Consider the following 16,617-nt stretch of genomic DNA (forward strand, 5'->3'; position numbering starts at 1 on the left):
CTGCTGCTGTTTTCTTCAGAATTGCCAAAATTAGAGCAATTGCTAAACAGGTCCTTTGTGCATTTGATATCTCAAAAGTGATAAGCCTCAGTTGCCATGTATTTTCACTGGAATTTTATACATATATTTATAACCCTCTTCAGCCTCACTCACATCAGAGAGGTCACACAAGCACCCAGCCCTACCTCCTCAGTGGTTCTTATTTTTTTAATTTCAATGTTCTCTAATTTTAAAACAATTTTTTCTGTTGAAGTGTTCTGAAGACAGATCTGAAATAATGGTTTATGGCAGGAGGATATTTATTTTTACAGCCAAACGTGGCTAAAAGAAATTAACTCACTTTCATGTAACAGCAAATCAATGAGGGTTGCAAATATACTAACCCTTCAGTATTATTTAATGGAGTGCATTCCAGCAAAAAAGGAGAGCTGACTGAATCAGCTGTGAGCCTGCACCAGCTGAACATCATCATTAAAAGCTGTGCAAGCTCATGGGCTCAGAAAATGGCCTTGTAAAGAGAAATCAGGTAAAACATCCCCTAAACTACATTCACCTGGAAACTGACGTTTCCAGTGTAGATTTGGACTCGATGATCTTAATGACCTTTTCCAACCTGAATGATTTAATGATAAGTACAATTAGTGCAGCAAGTGTCCATCCTTTTTGGGGAGAAAGCAAATTACTAGTGGCTATTCTGGTCTTCATTCAATCTTTCATGTCTTGTTTCTTTCAGCTGAAATAGAAAAACAGCCATAATCACGTTTCCAGCCAACATGCTGCTGACCCATGATACAGGAAAAATGCAGAGGATTAGGAACGCTTTCCCTGGTTTCTCAGGCAACAGCAAGACATAGGAATATGAAAAGGTATTACCATCCTTAGTACAGAATCTCGCTAGAGTTCTCAGATGTGTTTATGATTTTCTATGTTTTTCCTCTTTCCCATTGTCACATACTTAAAACATGAACATTATTAGTTTAGTCTGCTACCTAGAATGTGAAAATGGTAAATATCAAAACAGATAATATGTCTTTTTCCTACAGGATAAAATAAGTAATTTGCTAAGTGGCTATGGAAATTTTCAGAATTATGCACTGAAAGGTTTCTACGTGGTATCCAAAACACAGCTACTATTATCTCTCTTTAAAAATCCCCTGATTCTGTGGCATCTCTTAAGAAAATGAAATAATTATTCCTTCATCTGCTTTTTCTTTCCCATTTACATGTACACCTAATAAATAGGCCCCATAAAGTTGCAACTTCACAGACTAATTAACTGTCAAACTTACAGAGAAAGATTGTTTCTGAAGGCTTTATTTTCCAAATTAAAAAATGATGTTTGGAAGTCAGAAATTAATGTAAGAATAGCAAGTAAATAGTACTCCAGGTTAGACATCTGTAAGTTATCTGAGACAGGCAAAAAAAATGCCATAAATATATCTGTGTAAATTTATATAATAGAAAATTAATACAAACAGCAAATATATTGTTGGCTGGCCCGATTTATGGAATTTTGGACCACTTAATGGCTGAGGGATTTTTATCACTTGGTTTTGTGTTTTTAAGAATGTAAATTATACTTGTAATTAAAGGAATGTCCATGAATGATGTGTCAGTGTGAGTCATCGACCGGGCACTGCGTGCACCTCTGCATGAGGTAATTTCTGCTTTGACTCACAGTGTCTGTCAGGGTCACACACCCCCTCTCAGTTCTGGTGCTGATTTTGAAGGATTCCAGCCTTGGCCTGAGTCACTGGCTCTGTCAAGCAGGTGCTTTTCAAACTCCTTTAGGAAATGTCAGTAGAATTTCTCCCCACCTCTCCCTTCTGGCAGCTCATTGCTGTTCATTCAAACATGTCCTCAGATGCTGTAGGAGCACTGGGATGGTTGGTATGTACAGATACTCTTTCCACTACCACCCTGCTACATTTTCTACTGTCTATTTTGAGTTCTTGGATTATACATACCACAAAAAACCAAATATACATACACCTCCAGGGTTCCTGGACTTACAGAGCACCTGCTCCCCACATTTGTTGGGGTTTTGGGTAATCCTTTTGCACAGTGTTCTGTCACTGTATGGGTTTGGTGGGTGAATGAATGAAACCAGAGCACGGAGCCCACACAGCAGCTGTTGGGATTGCTCTTGCAATTTCAGAGCATTCAGGGTAAGTGTAAACCTACCGAGAAACCCAGTCCTGAAACTGACTGTATACTCAGCAGAAAGACTGATGCTGAAGATTATGTGCAATCCCTAAAACAAGTGAGACTGATGTTTGTAGAATCTGTGTACCCTACTTGGTTATGCTCACAATTGTTCTTCTCACACCTGTTTGTATCATATGTCCCCAGTGCCTCTTCATGCTTGTCCTCTGCTCAGACAGACAATTCCCAAAGGGCATTTTAAATTATTCTTTACAACTATCCTAGTCCCTTTTCAACTACCAGCAGACTGCTCAGTACATTCCTTTATTATGAAGATGTTTTCTCCCTCAGCCATCATTACTGAGACAGAAGACTCTTCAGGTTTACCTGTCCCCTTCTGAAGGAGGGCAAGATGATTAAGAAATACCCTGCATTCCCATTTGCAGTGGTTCATGAGTTCTGTCTGAATGGGTTCTTTGCCTTAACAGATGACTTTGACTTTAGAGATGACTTTCTGAAAGAAAGCTCTCTACTCTAAAGGTCTCCATAGAGGTACTTACATTTATATACAAGACTGAGCTTGTAAGACTTCTTTGCCTCTCCATGTCCAGGGTTGCATATAGTCAGGAGGGCTTCACCCACAGCCCTGAAGCATCTCCCTGTGCACTCACAAACACTCACCTGAACAGTGACCCTCTGCTGCAAAGCACCAAGCCTCATTTTACCCTGGCACAGGCAGCTCTAAACATCTGCAGCTCTCTGAGATGTCAATGGCAGCTGCAGAGGGCTTCTCTCCAGCCTCTGTTCAAGATTATGCACATGGCAGCCAGGTCAGATTCAAAAGCCCAGTATTCCAGCTGCAGTTTGCCAGATGCAGCTAGAACTGCCTTCGGCCATTCAAGGAAGATAAAGGTTGTTCCTTAGCAAGAGGAAAGGATGAAGCCTAAATCTCACCAAGCTGTGTTTTTTAGGACAGAGTCAGCAGAACATTACTGCTTCTCCCTAGCACTCTTTCCAAGAGTGCTGCATAAGAAAACATTTAATTTCCAGGGAATTGAGGACACATCACAACAGCTCTGTGCTCACTGCCCCTACCTAAGAGAGGAGTGAAGGAAAGGCCTTATACATGACCCAGACAGATACAAGCCAAGAGAAACCTTATCTTATCATCATGGACCATCTGTGCAGCTACAGCAGGCAAACATCAACACCATCCTATCAAAAAGCTGCAGTCACTGCAGGGTTATCCCCAGTGCTGCATGCCATGAGCTGCAACAGGGAGGCAGCCAAGCAACATGACATCACTGCCCAGTTACCAGTAGAGAAAAGAGATCAGAAAATTCTGGAAATGTTGCGGTTTTTCTTTACTTGTGGTCTGTACAGCAAAAGGGAACATTACTTAAGAAGAAAATTAGAGAGTACTGAAAACAAACAGCCTGGCTAAACCAAACCAAACCAAACCAAACCAAACCAAACCAAACCAAACCAAACCAAACCAAACCAAGTCAGCAGCTATAGAAGAGGGGGGGAGTTGAGAACTCTGTATGTATTACTGAGGTCATATACCTTCTCAATACTTTTCTCCAGTCCTGGGGACTCTTTGCTATGAGCTCTAAACGGAGAAGGCCCTTGGCTCTTGGCACATATCCCTTGGGATGGACTTTGGAATGATTGGCTGAATTTGCCTGCTCACCCTAGGGAAGGTGTTGCAGTCCAAAGGTGTTATCACAACGAGCAGCTGTGCCTGCACTATCAAGTGACTGTATTGGTAAGCTGTGGATCTGCAGATACTCCAGTTTCAGCACAGGCTGGAAAACGTCCTGCAGATCCATATTCATAGTAACTTGTGCAGCTGCTTGGGACTCCCAGTCCGTAGGAAGTGGCCTCTAATTCCCAGGCTTTGTTTGCTGCTGGCACTGAGGAGGAGACAGCACTGATCAAAACCCAGGGAATGAAATAATCAGGGGAAAAATAAGAAAAGAGGCAGTGGCTCTTTGGAGAGGAAGCATCTGAGCAGAATTGTGTGTACAGGATGAGAGGATGAGTTTATAGCTGCTCTGAACACAGGGTGATCCCCTGGTGCCCTGGAGCTGACGCCATTCCAGCAGCCTTGCTCTACTGGGTGCTCTGTGACTGCTCAGGGAAGCACGACACAGCCAGAGTGAAATTGGTTAAGGTCTTGTTTTGCTGAAATTCAGTATTTCTGATCCTTTTGCTTAGGATTCCCAGTCAGTTTTACCTTTTTTTGTTACCTCATCAATAATTAATGTACTAAACTCTGTGCTTGAAAAGACTAATGAGAAAGAATGAAACCCATCTTCTCTCAAGTGAACGAATATAGGGGGGAAAAAAAGGAAACACCAGGTAAAATTCTCTCAAAGTTTCAGCAAGAATATATTTGTCTTTTATGTTGAAACCGTTTGGGGTGTTTCCCCTTTAGAAGAACAAAGTCCAATGCCCGCAGCACAGTGTCATCCTTGTGTTGGCACAGAGAGAGAGGTCCCACAGGCCAAAAGTTGGCCACCAGCAACGCAGTGTGGAATGAATCTGATGTCATCAAGGAGAACTGAATCCCATCCACAGCTGCACCCATCGCTATAACGACATCCCACTTCTCTTCTTTGAATCCTTCCGTGCAATGGGACTGAAGGTCAAGATCTCCTTGTAAATGTGCTCTTGAAAAGCAGAACAAAATAACCATTAATGTGTGATTTTAGAGGACATAAATAAAAGTTGGAGTGTTGGATGTGCAGAAAAAGGCATTTAGTGGCAGCTGAAAGAGACAAAGGAGAGAGAAAAGTCTGCCTGAAGAGCTGGAGGGATCTTTTGATAAAAGCAAGAGATCTCTGCACTACCATGAGGCATCAGCAGGCAATCACAGCTTTACTCAGCATCTGTACAGGAAAGAAAGAGGGGTAGGGAAGTCCCAAGCTAGACAGGAACCTCAAAGAAAATCAACTTCTTACTTTTCCACTCCTCTATTGAAAGCTTTTCATGTTCCAGAGAATCATCATAGGAGTGTTGTGCCTCTGTCTCCTCCTCGATATCTCGGAACTGGTCGAAGTAGGGGTGAGCCAAGGCCTCTGTTGCCGTAAGGCGCTTTTCCACATCCAGCTGCAACATCTTGTCCAGCAGGTCCACAGCTGTAGAGGATGGGAACAGGGCTAGGCAAGGTGCAGGGGAGCACAGGTACCCTGTGTTGAACCCTGCAAGAGTGGCACTGGTATTTCCAGTGTTTCATCTCCAGACCTGAGCAGTGAAGAGAATCCTCAACCTGGCCAAGGCAGCGAGGAGCTCCCATCAGTGGGGATGCAAAGTCTGCCCAACAACAACCTCAGGGGAGCTCTTACACAAGTTAAATTGTGCAGAAATACCAAATTAGACCTGAATAAACCTTGCTGCACAGATTGGGCTGCAGAAACATGAGGAGTAAGCCAGTAACCTCAAGATATTTTTCAATTTTAATCATTTGCTTTCATTCAGAGCCCTGAATCTCAAAGGAGTCTTAACATGAGTAATCTGTATAGAAACCTATACATCCCTGGTAAAGAGGAGGGCAGGAAACTCAGATGCTGACTTGTCTGTCAGATCCATTCCCACTTGGTTTTATCATTTTAAGACTTTCTTTCATTCAGTTTCTAGAAGAGTTTTGCTTGCTCTCACCACTAACCTATGTGGGAAGAGACCTCTTTCTAAGAGATTAATTCTTATCCTGAAAAATTCACATCAGCTCTCTGTTAAATATTGCTAGATCCAGGTATTCAATGAACAGTTTCTACACTGTAGTTAAAAATAATTTTTTAAAAAAAGTAATACATGGCCAAGAACAGCAGAACATAGCCATTGTAATGCCAATAAAAGATAATTCTACTTTTAATTGATACTTTCCTGAGGAAAGGCAGGGGCAAAAACTGCAAGGGAAAAAGTAGCAAGAAATTATGAGAAGGAGAAATAAAGCTGGGTCTGTGGCAGTCAGCTTGCCTCTTTTCCAACTGTGAAAACTCATGAGAAATGCTGGAGGTTACTTACCCTGAGGATTTGCTTTAGGAAAAAGCACAGACAAATCCTTCTTGGGGATTTTAGGAAGAGACTTGATATAACTCTTCGCCTGAAAGAGCAAGGAGAGCACAGTTACTGCATGTGGGCAGGTGTGGAATACAGCTCTCAGTCTCATGGCACTGATGAGCAAAAGCAAATGAAGAGAAGAGCAAAGCATCCCAAAGATGTCCCATTTCAGCAAACAGTTTACAAGGAATTATTTTTATCGGTCAAGACAGAAAAATACTTCTGTTTTAGGAGCCAAGCAGAACAGAGAAGATTGGTTTGCTGGGGCATCAGGCACCTCACATGGGAGTCCCTGCCAAACACAGCCATTCCCAACGCAGCACCAGGTCCATCAGATGTGCCACCAGCACAAAGAAATGCCTTCCTTGCCCAGGGGAAAAGGCTGCTGCTGCACTTCCCTGCTGCTGTGGAGGCAGCACCTCTCCCATGCCAAACACAAGTCAAGCTCTTCCCAGACACCTCTGCCACAGGAACTTCCTTACCGCTTTGTCCTCCAGCTTCTCCAAGAAGTCCTCTCCTGGATGCCCTGTTACTTTCAGGATCTGGGTCAGTTGGTCCAGGTCTGGCAAGCTGTGTTAAAGATCAGCCTTTGAGGAGCAAACCCCCACCCCAGCTCAGCCTGCGAGAGTACGATTAGCTCATGATACAAACCCACCACAGTCACACAAGTAGAGATTCATTAGACTGGCAAAAAGAGCTCCAAGCCTTTCTTCCTGGAATGGCATTTCCATCAACGGATCATTTTTCTGGCACAACTATGCCAGGACACATATCCATGGGCTTGGAATTACAGGCAAAGCTTTGGGAATGGAGCTGTGGCCACAGAAGGTTGAGCAGCTGATGAAGAACCATGGGACCACAAAGAGGTATTTCTGATGTCCTCTTCTGGTTTCCTCCCCAAAAAGACTGGTCCTTGTGATTACCTCCTGATAAACCAGACTGACACCTGTTCTTCTCTGTAGCATCATTCATAAAAACCCTTCCACACAGACACTAAGAATTATTACTCTGCTGAGGCAAAAGGATCAGCTTGAAAGGATACAGTCTTTTCCTTTAAAGAGTGTTTTCCCAGTCAGCATTTCTGCCATGATACAGCCAATAGACCAGATATCCACTGTTCAGAGAGAAAAAGAAGGGAAAAGGAAGAAAATAAAATTTAAAAAATTCATTTAAAAGGCAGCAGTGGTTGCTGGGGCTGTCACTTTTGCTGTTGCTTGCAGCAAGCACTGATTTAAATTTCATTCCCTCCCCCCTTCCTCTGTTTTTTCTGTGCTGCTAAAATCTCCGCTTTCATTATTTCCTGCAAGCAGCAACACTGGGAATTGTGCAACACCTCTGGGACCTGCTCTGCTCCAGGGAACACTGACAAAAAAGAGGAAAAACAACTGGACAGTTCTGTGATATGTGAGCCAGCAGGATCCCCCAGCTCATCACCAGGGGCAGGGCTGCTGGGGCAGGGCTGCTCACCTGTCTGGTTGTAATGCATCCAGTTCAGGATGACTTCTGGGGCTCTGTACCACCGTGTGACCACGTAGCCAGTCATCTCAGCATCAGCCTGTCTGGCCAAGCCAAAATCCAAGATCTGCAGTGCCAAAGGAAGAATAAGGAGAAGGGAGGGTAGGAGATAAAAGAGAAATCCTATGGGCAAGTGAGGCTCTACTTCTAAGAGAAAATGGAGTAGCTCCAATCAGATAATAACAAAGCTAAACCACAGACACCCATGGGATGGTTCAAAGAATTAATATGTCTTTATTCCACTGTAAATTGCAAGCCAGCTGCAAAACCTGTTGTCATGAGAAGACCCTGCTAAAAGGATCAGTGCTTTGTGCTCCCTGGATGGTCTCTGCCTTTCTTGAAGCTTAGGTTTTGAGTCAGTGTGCTTTATTGGAGTTGGTCTGTGACCTGGTGGTGAAGGTGTGCTCCCAGGTCACCACAACTCACCCTTTCCTATAAGAGCACCTTGCAGGTGACACAGCATGGCCTCTCCCTCAATGCTGCAGATGAACAAGCTTGACCCAATCTTTATGGGCAGCAGAGCCACTCCCTGAAATATACATTACAGAAAATGCATGCTAGAGCACCACACCAGCCAGCAGCAAGCAAACCCTTTAGAGCAATCCTGAAAATTACTTTGTCTGGAATCACAGCCACAATGTCCTTAAGAACCAAAAGGCAACTGCAGCTGAATCCAGTTACCCTTCAGAGATCATTCACCTGCTCAAGCATTGCTCAGCAGTGCTGAATTTCTCTAGGAAGTCATTACACACTGCCATCCATGGGGATTACAGTGACAGAAGGCTCATTTGAGGTCTTGTGTCCTGATTCAGCAAGTGACATCAGCAGGGGAGTATTTCCCACTGCTGCAGCCGCCAAAGAACACAACGCCTGGAATGGAGGCTCAGGGGGAAGGAGGAAACATGACAGTGCCAATTTCCTGCTGGCAGAGCAGTTCCTCCAGGAGCTGATGTGCTGCAAAGTGCTGCTTTGCCACCTACCTTCAGCTGGCAGTCTTCATTCACAGCCAGGTTACTTGGCTTCAGGTCCTACAACAGACAGGAGCAGAAAAATTGGATGTTTCAAGCTGCAATGCATCAATACAATTCTCAGTTGAACCTCTGCTTGCCTTTGATGGGGTGGCATAACACCCCAGGTTCAGTATCAATTCAGCAAATGACTGAGTAAACACCATGCCTGCTATACTGAGCAGCATTAGATTACTATTTTATTCTTTTCTGAAACAGTTTTAATTCAAAAAGCATCATAAAATGCTTCTCAGCTCATCAGAAGACGGAGCATTTTCTCAAAATGCTGCACAAATTAGCAAATCCAAACATACATGGGATGTAGGATGGAAAATAGAGCAGACAGGATGGAAAATAGAACAGACAATGCTATTAGTGAAATGATGGCTAGGAATTTATTAACTTTATGACTATGCTGTGTTTCTCAGACAAAAATCAGAATAAGAACACACATGAACTTACCCTGTGGACAATGCCAGCTGAATGAATATACTGCAATAAAAAGAGGAGCCACAATGTGATCACCAGCAGACAAAATTTTCTGTTCTCCAGCAGAGAAATGAGAGCTACAAACAAAAACTTACTGAGAACAAGCCTCTGCAGCCTTCTACAGGTCCCTGGTCCCTAGGGCAGCAGTTTGAAAGAGAAATTTCTGCCCCAAATTACCGTCAGTATTTACAATGATATTGCCAGTCTAAAGAAGATGCATAGAGGAGAAGAGGGATGAAGCAATAGCTCCTCGGAGCAAGTGCAACAGCTTCAAACTATCAAAGTCATCAAGGTTACAGCAGATGACATGAGAACATGGTTGTTTTGGGTGTTCAAAAAAATAATCTCGGCCCAAAACCATAAAATTGCAAAACTGACTTCAGGGTTTTTAGCATACCAGTCAAACCTTCTGTGTGTTCTTCCCCTCTTTATTTAAACACAAGGTAGCTGTGACTGGGGGAGAGGGGTGATTGAGGTGAACCCATTGATGCCTGTAAGCCACTGCTGTGACTCCAGGTGAAGGATGTGAGAGGACAGCTGGAAAGCTCTGTCTCTACATCCCAGAGTTTGCAGGGATTGCTTTCAGCTCCCTCAAAGCCAGTTACAGAAACATGTTCCTTCCTTATGCTCCTGAATAGAAAATCACTTCCTCTGTCTTCTCCCTTGATGACGGGTTCAGAGGAGCTCCTGCTGCTGCCAGTCTCTCCCTCTCTGTGCAGAGTTTTGCTAAGGGTTTGGGCAAGAAGCAAGATGGAAAAAACATCCCAAGGCCTGTGGCTGCTGATTACTTTGATACCCAACTGATGTAAGCAAACACTGATTTTATTGATGTGTGCTGGAACAGGAATGGTTCAACAGCCAATACCTGTTCTGAGGGGATGCCATAAACTCCCCACATCCTCCTGTACAGTATTGGAGGGGAGTTTAGTTAGGGTCAGCCCAGAGGTGACACACACAGGAGACACAGGGAGTCACTAAACTCCTCCAGACCCACCTACCTTCAGCCCTTTCAGCATTTGGTAGACCAGGTACTGGATCTTTTCATCACTGAATTCATGTCCCATGATCTTTTGTAAATCTGTCCGCATGTATGGCATCACCAGGTAGCTAAAAGGCAGTAAGACAAGGCCCTGAGTCTGGAAGAAAAATGCAGGGGACCAGGCTAGCCTTGTTCTCACTTGGTTTGGTTTTTCTGGCTGTGTAACTCACTGTAAGGAAGATGAGTTGTTGTGACAGTTCCTGGCTAACTGGCACATCCTTAAGAGAAGTTGGAATTTCAACCTGTTCTGAAAATTGCTCTTTCTCCTCCTCTGAAATCAGGTATCTGAGGTCAAGTAAGTACAAGGATCTTCAGGATCCTGAATTAGTTTAGACCTCAAGTGAAGTTCAATTTTGTACAGCCTTTCACCACCCAGGAGCTGAAACATCTTACACAGCAAAGGAGCTGCATTGGCTCCGAAATTTGTCATTGTAATGTTCTCCAGCCCTGCCTCAGAAGACAACATCCAGCTTCCTTCAGTACCTGCCTGCTGAGGCTGCTAATTAATTGATGGTCTTCCTGCAGGAACTGCTCTGAGAACCTTCACATCCTCGTCCTGCAGGCTGCTAACACTCAGCCATCAGCCAAACCCCAAACCCAGGCACACACTGCTCATCTGCAATGATGGGGAAGGAAAAAGGACTTGTCCAACATGACCATGAACGCAGAGGGAAAATGCCAAAAAAATTGAGAATAGCCAGAATCAAGAGGAAAAGAAGGACAGATCTTTCAAATTCTAAGTTTAATTGCCCTGAGGCCTGATGAACAATACTTCTCCCATTCTGAGTGCAGCCCTCAGCTCAGCAGTCACACAGTGACGTGGATCACCCTAGGTGTGATGCAGCATGGAATGTAACACATCCTCATTGCACAGGTTGGTCTGTGCCTGCTGTGGTGTCCCAGCTGGGAGCAGGGGTGGGATCTGTTTACGTGTTCTGGGTGTGTCAGCCATGGGAGCTGATGTGTGCTCTGGGTTCTCTGCGTTATTTGGGGATGCCTGGATTCTAGTCTGGTCCCTTTGCACCTCAACCCTCTCTGTCATGCTGCTGCTAAGACACAGCTGTCTTGGAAAGCAGTTAAGTCTACACAGAGCAAACAACTCCAGACTTACAAGTCGTGGAACCCATGGTAGGAGGCAGTGGAGGTGAAGACATCAAGCAGCCCAATAACCTGAGGAAGGAGAGAAGCCCACATTTAAATCTGGAAAGCATTTGCTGTGCACATAGCACTTATCAGCTCTCCACTGGCACATGCACCTGGGTGGACACAGAAAATTCCATCTGAGGAACCCAGGGACTCCTCACTGATGCTGCATAAATGTTTTCCTTCTTACTAATACCTGGGCTCACCCATTACACACCTGCTCCATCCTGGGCACAGCAAACAGGTCACAGGTAAGCCCTGAGACAGCCTGCACATACCAAATGTCAATTAAAACACAGGTGATGCCACCAAAAAGGACTTGCTCCCAGGTGGCAAGGAAACACCTCTTGTGTCAGCAGGAAGAGGAGAAATGAGCACTCACATTCTCATGCTGCATGTGCTTCAACAGCATCAGCTCTCTGTAGGCTCTCTTGGCAAAGATCTCTGACTGGAACGGGCGGCACAGCTTCTTGATGGCCACTTTCTCCCCCGTCTTCTTGTCTATGGCTGAACTGCAGCAGGCAAATAAAAAACCAGTCTGATGTCAGTAGTATGTTTTAACAGATTCTGCAAACCCACGGGTTATCTCCTAGAGAAGAGTTGATTCCTGTGGAAGGACAGCAGAGAAAAGTCCTTTGAGGGGTTCAGTGGAGCTCTGCACACAGAGGTGTTACCCTGTGTGGCTTTGGCAGCCTGTGCTCTTTGAGGGATGAGGTGGGACACCAAGAAAAGCATGAAGGGCTCATCTTTATTCCCTTCAACCTGCAGAAATGAGCTGGAGGTAACAGAGATGAAAGAAAAGGGAAACACAAATGCTTAAAGGTCAGAATTAATTCTAACTGCCTTCTCCTTCCCTAATGCATGAAGATAAGGGAATCAAGATATGGAAATTTCTGCTTTGCCATCTGCTTGGAGGTTGTTGTCTTTTAGGGCAGGCCAGCTGCCTTCACTGTATTCTGGAACAAAGACAGTGGAAGTCACATGTTGAAAACACTGCTGCAATTAATCCTGCTGTGTTCAGAATCCTTGATTACATATTCGCTTCTGTGTAAGAGCAGGTCTGGCTGAAAATGAGACTATTCTCTGAAGCTGATGAAAACCTGGTACAGCAGCCATTGCTGCAGCATGCTGTGTTATTCCTGCTGGCCACATTGGCTGTTTGCAGCAATTCCGTGACAGCTCCTCTCCCTCTGGAGGCTCCTTGCTCAGATTGCCAAGGAGGGAAGGGAGGTCCTCAGACAGACAGCTGTAATTCAGGGTTCTCAGTGGTGTTTTCCAGGGGTGTCTCAGCACCTCCTTGACCCCTCCCAAGAGGCAAACAGATGACAAAAAAGGTTTTTCCTGCCAAATCCCACTGCTTTGGAAATCCCCATCCCATCTCTCACAGGAACAGAAGAGCTGTAAATCATCGTGTTCAATCCCATGGCTTCCAGCTGCACCCTCCAGCCTTGCACTGACAAATATTGAGTCAGGAGAAGCAAAGGAAGTGCAGGAACAGCTACACAAGGCAGCTGAAGTGCTGAAGGTGCTGCAGGGTGTCCTAGGAGGACTCCCAGTGAAGTTTTGTCTCCGTTCCAGGACTTCAACAGATGTCAGCAGAGGGGACAGCACTGCGTAAAATTCTTGGAGGAGCCAGGAAAATAAGAAGAAGGACTCACACCAGGGAGTCAAACTGCAGAATCCAAGGCAGATTTCCCAATCTGAGGGTGTCCTCCCAGCTGCTGACCTACAGAGCATCCAACCCCAGCACCCAACACAGGAGAGCTGCTGGTGGAGCTTCAGCCTGCACAGCACAGACAATGCTGGTTACAGCCCTGCCATAATCACAGCCCAGAGCCGAACCAGTCGATGCAGCGGGGAGAGCCCTGCTCTTCCCAGCACAGATTTAGTGAACAGATGCAGTCTGGGGGGACCTGGGGCAGGCAGAGCTGTGTCCCTGTCTGGGCTGGCAGAGGTCATCAGGACCAGCATTGGAGGAGTCAGAAGAGTCTTCTTTCACAGTTAACACTTAGCTGGAAGCCAAATCACTACAGATTCTGCAAATTAATACGGGCAGAAACAAACCTTTGCTGTTTCTCCTGAGTTACTTTCTCAGCTGCTCAAGAAGGTGTAAAAGCCGCTGCTGCAAAACGCTGCAATAGGAAATTTTCCCAGCAATTCCCAGCAGAGGACAGCAAATCCTAACTCCACATTTTCTGCCTCAGCTTTGTACAGGAATCAGCATCGAGTCTTCTGTCTGAGTTCTGTCCATTCAAAACGGACCACGTACCCCTGGGCTGCTTCAACCTCCCTTCTTGAGAGCTCCAGAGCAGCCGAGAGTTTTACAGGAACCAGTACTGATTTCTTTTGATGTTTGTTTTATTCGTCTGGGCAAGGAAACTTGAAAGGATTTATCTCTTCCTTTTCTTCCTTTTTTTTTTTTTTTTTTTTTTTTGGTGTGTGTGTCCCATCTTTATTTTTCTTCCTGATTTTCTTTGTGATAAAAATCAGAGAACACTGTACAAATAAAAATTAAAAGTCAAGTCTAATCCTGCCTGATTTTGCAGGACTTACTTAAGAATCTAAGAAGCGTAAGTGCATATGGGCAGCCTCAGATGAGTAAGTGGCTCTTTTTGGAATTGGAAGCTGGAGGAAAAAGGCAAAACCTGGACACCAGGGTTTCAGGATTAGTGCCAGTAGCAGGCCAGACTTTGCCCAACACCTATGAAAATGGACACACCTTTTTTTTTTTAACTTATTTTTAGCTCAGCGTGTTATGAAATAAGGGCTCTGTTCAGATACTATCAATGGACTGTTTCATATTTAACCTTTCAGGGTTGCCCATCTCTGGTTCGTCAGTGCAAACCCAGCAATGTCTGCCTTGTGCTTGCTCTTGCTTCAGGCACCTTTGCCTGGCTGAATAAGTAACAGCAGTCCTGCTGCTCTCTTGCAGGCTGGGGCTTATCATCAGTCTTGAAGGAAGTCCCGGTCTGTTACTGATCCTGGTTTACAATCATTTCTATCCACTTTATGATTTCAAACTGGAAACTGTATCAGGGTAGGGGTTGTATTGTCCAGCTGCTTCAGCCGCCTGGGACTGAGCAGCGAGGACACCCTGTTCCAGCTCCCCCCTCTGTAATCGCCAACAAATCTCTTCCAGACACCCAGGTATTCCCCCACCTCCAGCCTGCGCTAGCAGATACGAACCTTAACGCAAGCTCGAGTCCAAAGCAGCTCAAAATCTGCCTGCCCGCAGTGCCGAGGTGACGCCCGGCTGCCCTGGCACCGCTGCCCTGCCCGCTCTCTGCCCACCCGGGCTGACCATTTGCTTCGGGCCAGCGAGTCTCCAGCCGTGCGCTGGAGCAGGACACAGGCTGCTCCCATCACACATGCAAATGTCCTTCCTTAATGGAGGGGTGCTGCCAAGCACCTCCTCGTTTTCCCCCCGGCACGGAACTTCCAACACCCCCAGCCGGGGCGGTGCGAGCAGGACCCCACTCACCACACGGAGCCGTAGGCGCCGGAGCCCAGCGGGTGGAGGGATGTGTATCTCCTGGGCAGCTCCCAGAGCGTGTTGTTCACCTCCTGTCTGTAAAAGCCTCTTCTCCTTGCGATGTTCATCGCACGACGGGTGTGGGACAGCCACCCCCCCAGAGTAGTGGAGTACGCGAGGACTTCTAAGGTGAGAGCGTGACAGAGAGGCTTCCTGCGCTGGTAAAAAAAGGCTCTAGCGAGTTTCCTTCTCTGTTTTCAGCTGTTGCGAGCGTGAAGGGACATGTCTTTGGGCCCTCCTCCCTCCGCCTCCACATTGGCAGAGGTGAGGCATCAGGTTTCCTGACACGCCTCGGTGTTGTACAGGTGCCTCTGGGCTCTGCTGCAGGAGGGGAGCAGCCAGCCCCGCTCGGGCACGCCTCTGGCAGCCGCTGTCATCCACAGCTCCCGCTCTGCTGCTCCATCAGCCGAGAAATATCCTCACGGGGCTCGGACAGGGGCTTATGAAATCCCTCCTCCAAACAAGGGGATGAGTAAGGACTCGTCGAGCCGGGGAATCCAAGGGAGAAGCCACAGACAGCATCGCGTCAGACACGCAGGAGCATCCTCTCAAGGCCGATGGACAGCTCCAGGCTCGTGACAAAGGACACCACGGGGTCACATCGATGGCGATTTTCTCCCGAGCCCGGCTGCCCAGCAGCGTGGGGAGGTGCTGAAAGTAGGCTGAGGTTCTCCAAGTGACTGCTGCAAGGGTTGCAGGAGCAGCTGTGGGATGGGAACATCCCCGTGGTTCGTGCCCCAGGCTTTGCTGCGGTTTCATCTCCCGCAGCAGCTCTCAGCCCTTCCTGGCTCCTCTGGGACAAAACAAAGTGTTCACTGCCGTGTCTGTGACCAACCAGCCCAGCACCCCAGCCCACTGGACCATTCCTGGTAAGCAGAGAGCACCTCAACATTTCTCTCCAGCATGAGGAGGCTCAGGTCGGGCTCCCACACAGGAGGTGCATCCTCCCCACTCCCCAAAGGAAGTGACTAAGCCGAGCCTTACCAAGCCAGCCTAGCTGCTTGCACAGTGTTCTACCCCAGCAGCCCTCCACCCTGCCCTGAGCCTCTGCTCTTTCCATACAGGTCACCTGCAAAAAAGTGTCCCTACAGGAAAAGCACAATCAGGGGGATGGGGAAAATTCACTGTGCCTGCTTTATGTGCAACCACTGCACTGGCCCTTATGCTTTTCAAACAGCCCCAGAGCCTGCTGTTCATGAACACAAAGAGGGACAAGGCACCATGGCAGTATCTGTGTAATCAGCCCTGGCTGCAGCAGCAGCACAGCCTGGAAATAATCCACCGCTTGGCTGGGTCTATAAATACACCTGTGAGCAAGAGGTGTCACAGCAAAAGCTCCTGGTCCTTAAGCAAACATGTAACTCCTGGGTTATTTGATGAACACAGCGCTCCCTCAGCTGCTGGTGCACATGCAGGCAATCAGCACCCAATTAGGGAGTCCTGAATAGCTGGGGCATGTCTGGGCTCTGCTGAGATGAATTAACTCCATGACCAAATCAAACACGAAACTTTAGAATTGTGGAAAAATAGACAAGAAGCCCCACGACAGCAGAGTCAGGCACCTGCCACCTTGTCCCCTCCCAGCCACCACACCCAGGATCCCCCACAGCACAGCAGAGAAATTCACACCACGCTAAAACTCAGCACTTCAGTCCAAGAGGTTTCCAAGTACCAGCAGTGCA

The 16,617-nt window shown here is 46.5% G+C and overlaps 1 protein-coding gene and 1 long non-coding RNA gene across 2 annotated transcripts; both read right to left on the reverse strand.

Moving 5' to 3' along the window:
* Nucleotides 1–604: 604 nt before the first annotated feature.
* Nucleotides 605–2,963, reverse strand: LOC140680661 (uncharacterized). Its single transcript, XR_012052014.1, has 2 exons — nt 2,827–2,963; nt 605–733 (listed from the first exon to the last, which is right to left on the reverse strand). It is a non-coding gene; the product is annotated as an uncharacterized lncRNA (long non-coding RNA).
* A 1,552-nt stretch (nt 2,964–4,515) lies between these two features.
* Nucleotides 4,516–15,199, reverse strand: MAPK13 (mitogen-activated protein kinase 13). Its single transcript, XM_041721377.2, has 12 exons — nt 14,885–15,199; nt 11,786–11,915; nt 11,372–11,430; nt 10,220–10,328; nt 9,195–9,224; nt 8,706–8,753; nt 7,678–7,792; nt 7,253–7,324; nt 6,693–6,772; nt 6,175–6,253; nt 5,112–5,288; nt 4,516–4,820 (listed from the first exon to the last, which is right to left on the reverse strand). The coding sequence occupies exons 1-12, from the start codon at nt 15,001–15,003 to the stop codon at nt 4,741–4,743; spliced, it is 1,098 nt and encodes a 365-aa protein (XP_041577311.2). The 5' UTR covers nt 15,004–15,199; the 3' UTR covers nt 4,516–4,740.
* Nucleotides 15,200–16,617: the final 1,418 nt, after the last annotated feature.

Source organism: Taeniopygia guttata, chromosome 26 (genome assembly GCF_048771995.1).
Source record: "Taeniopygia guttata chromosome 26, bTaeGut7.mat, whole genome shotgun sequence".
Classification (NCBI taxonomy): domain Eukaryota; kingdom Metazoa; phylum Chordata; class Aves; order Passeriformes; family Estrildidae; genus Taeniopygia; species Taeniopygia guttata.

Excerpts from the sequence above, each read along its gene's own strand:
- MAPK13 (XM_041721377.2), bottom strand. The coding sequence starts at position 15,003 with ATGAACATCGCAAGGAGAAGAGGCTTTTACAGACAGGAGGTGAACAAC. Across the intron at positions 11,916-14,884 it reads GGCGCCTACGGCTCCGTGTG|TTCAGCCATAGACAAGAAGA; the intron begins GTGAGTGGGGTC and ends TGCCTGCTGCAG. Across the intron at positions 4,821-5,111 it reads TTCAATAGAGGAGTGGAAAA|AGCACATTTACAAGGAGATC; the intron begins GTAAGAAGTTGA and ends CTGCTTTTCAAG.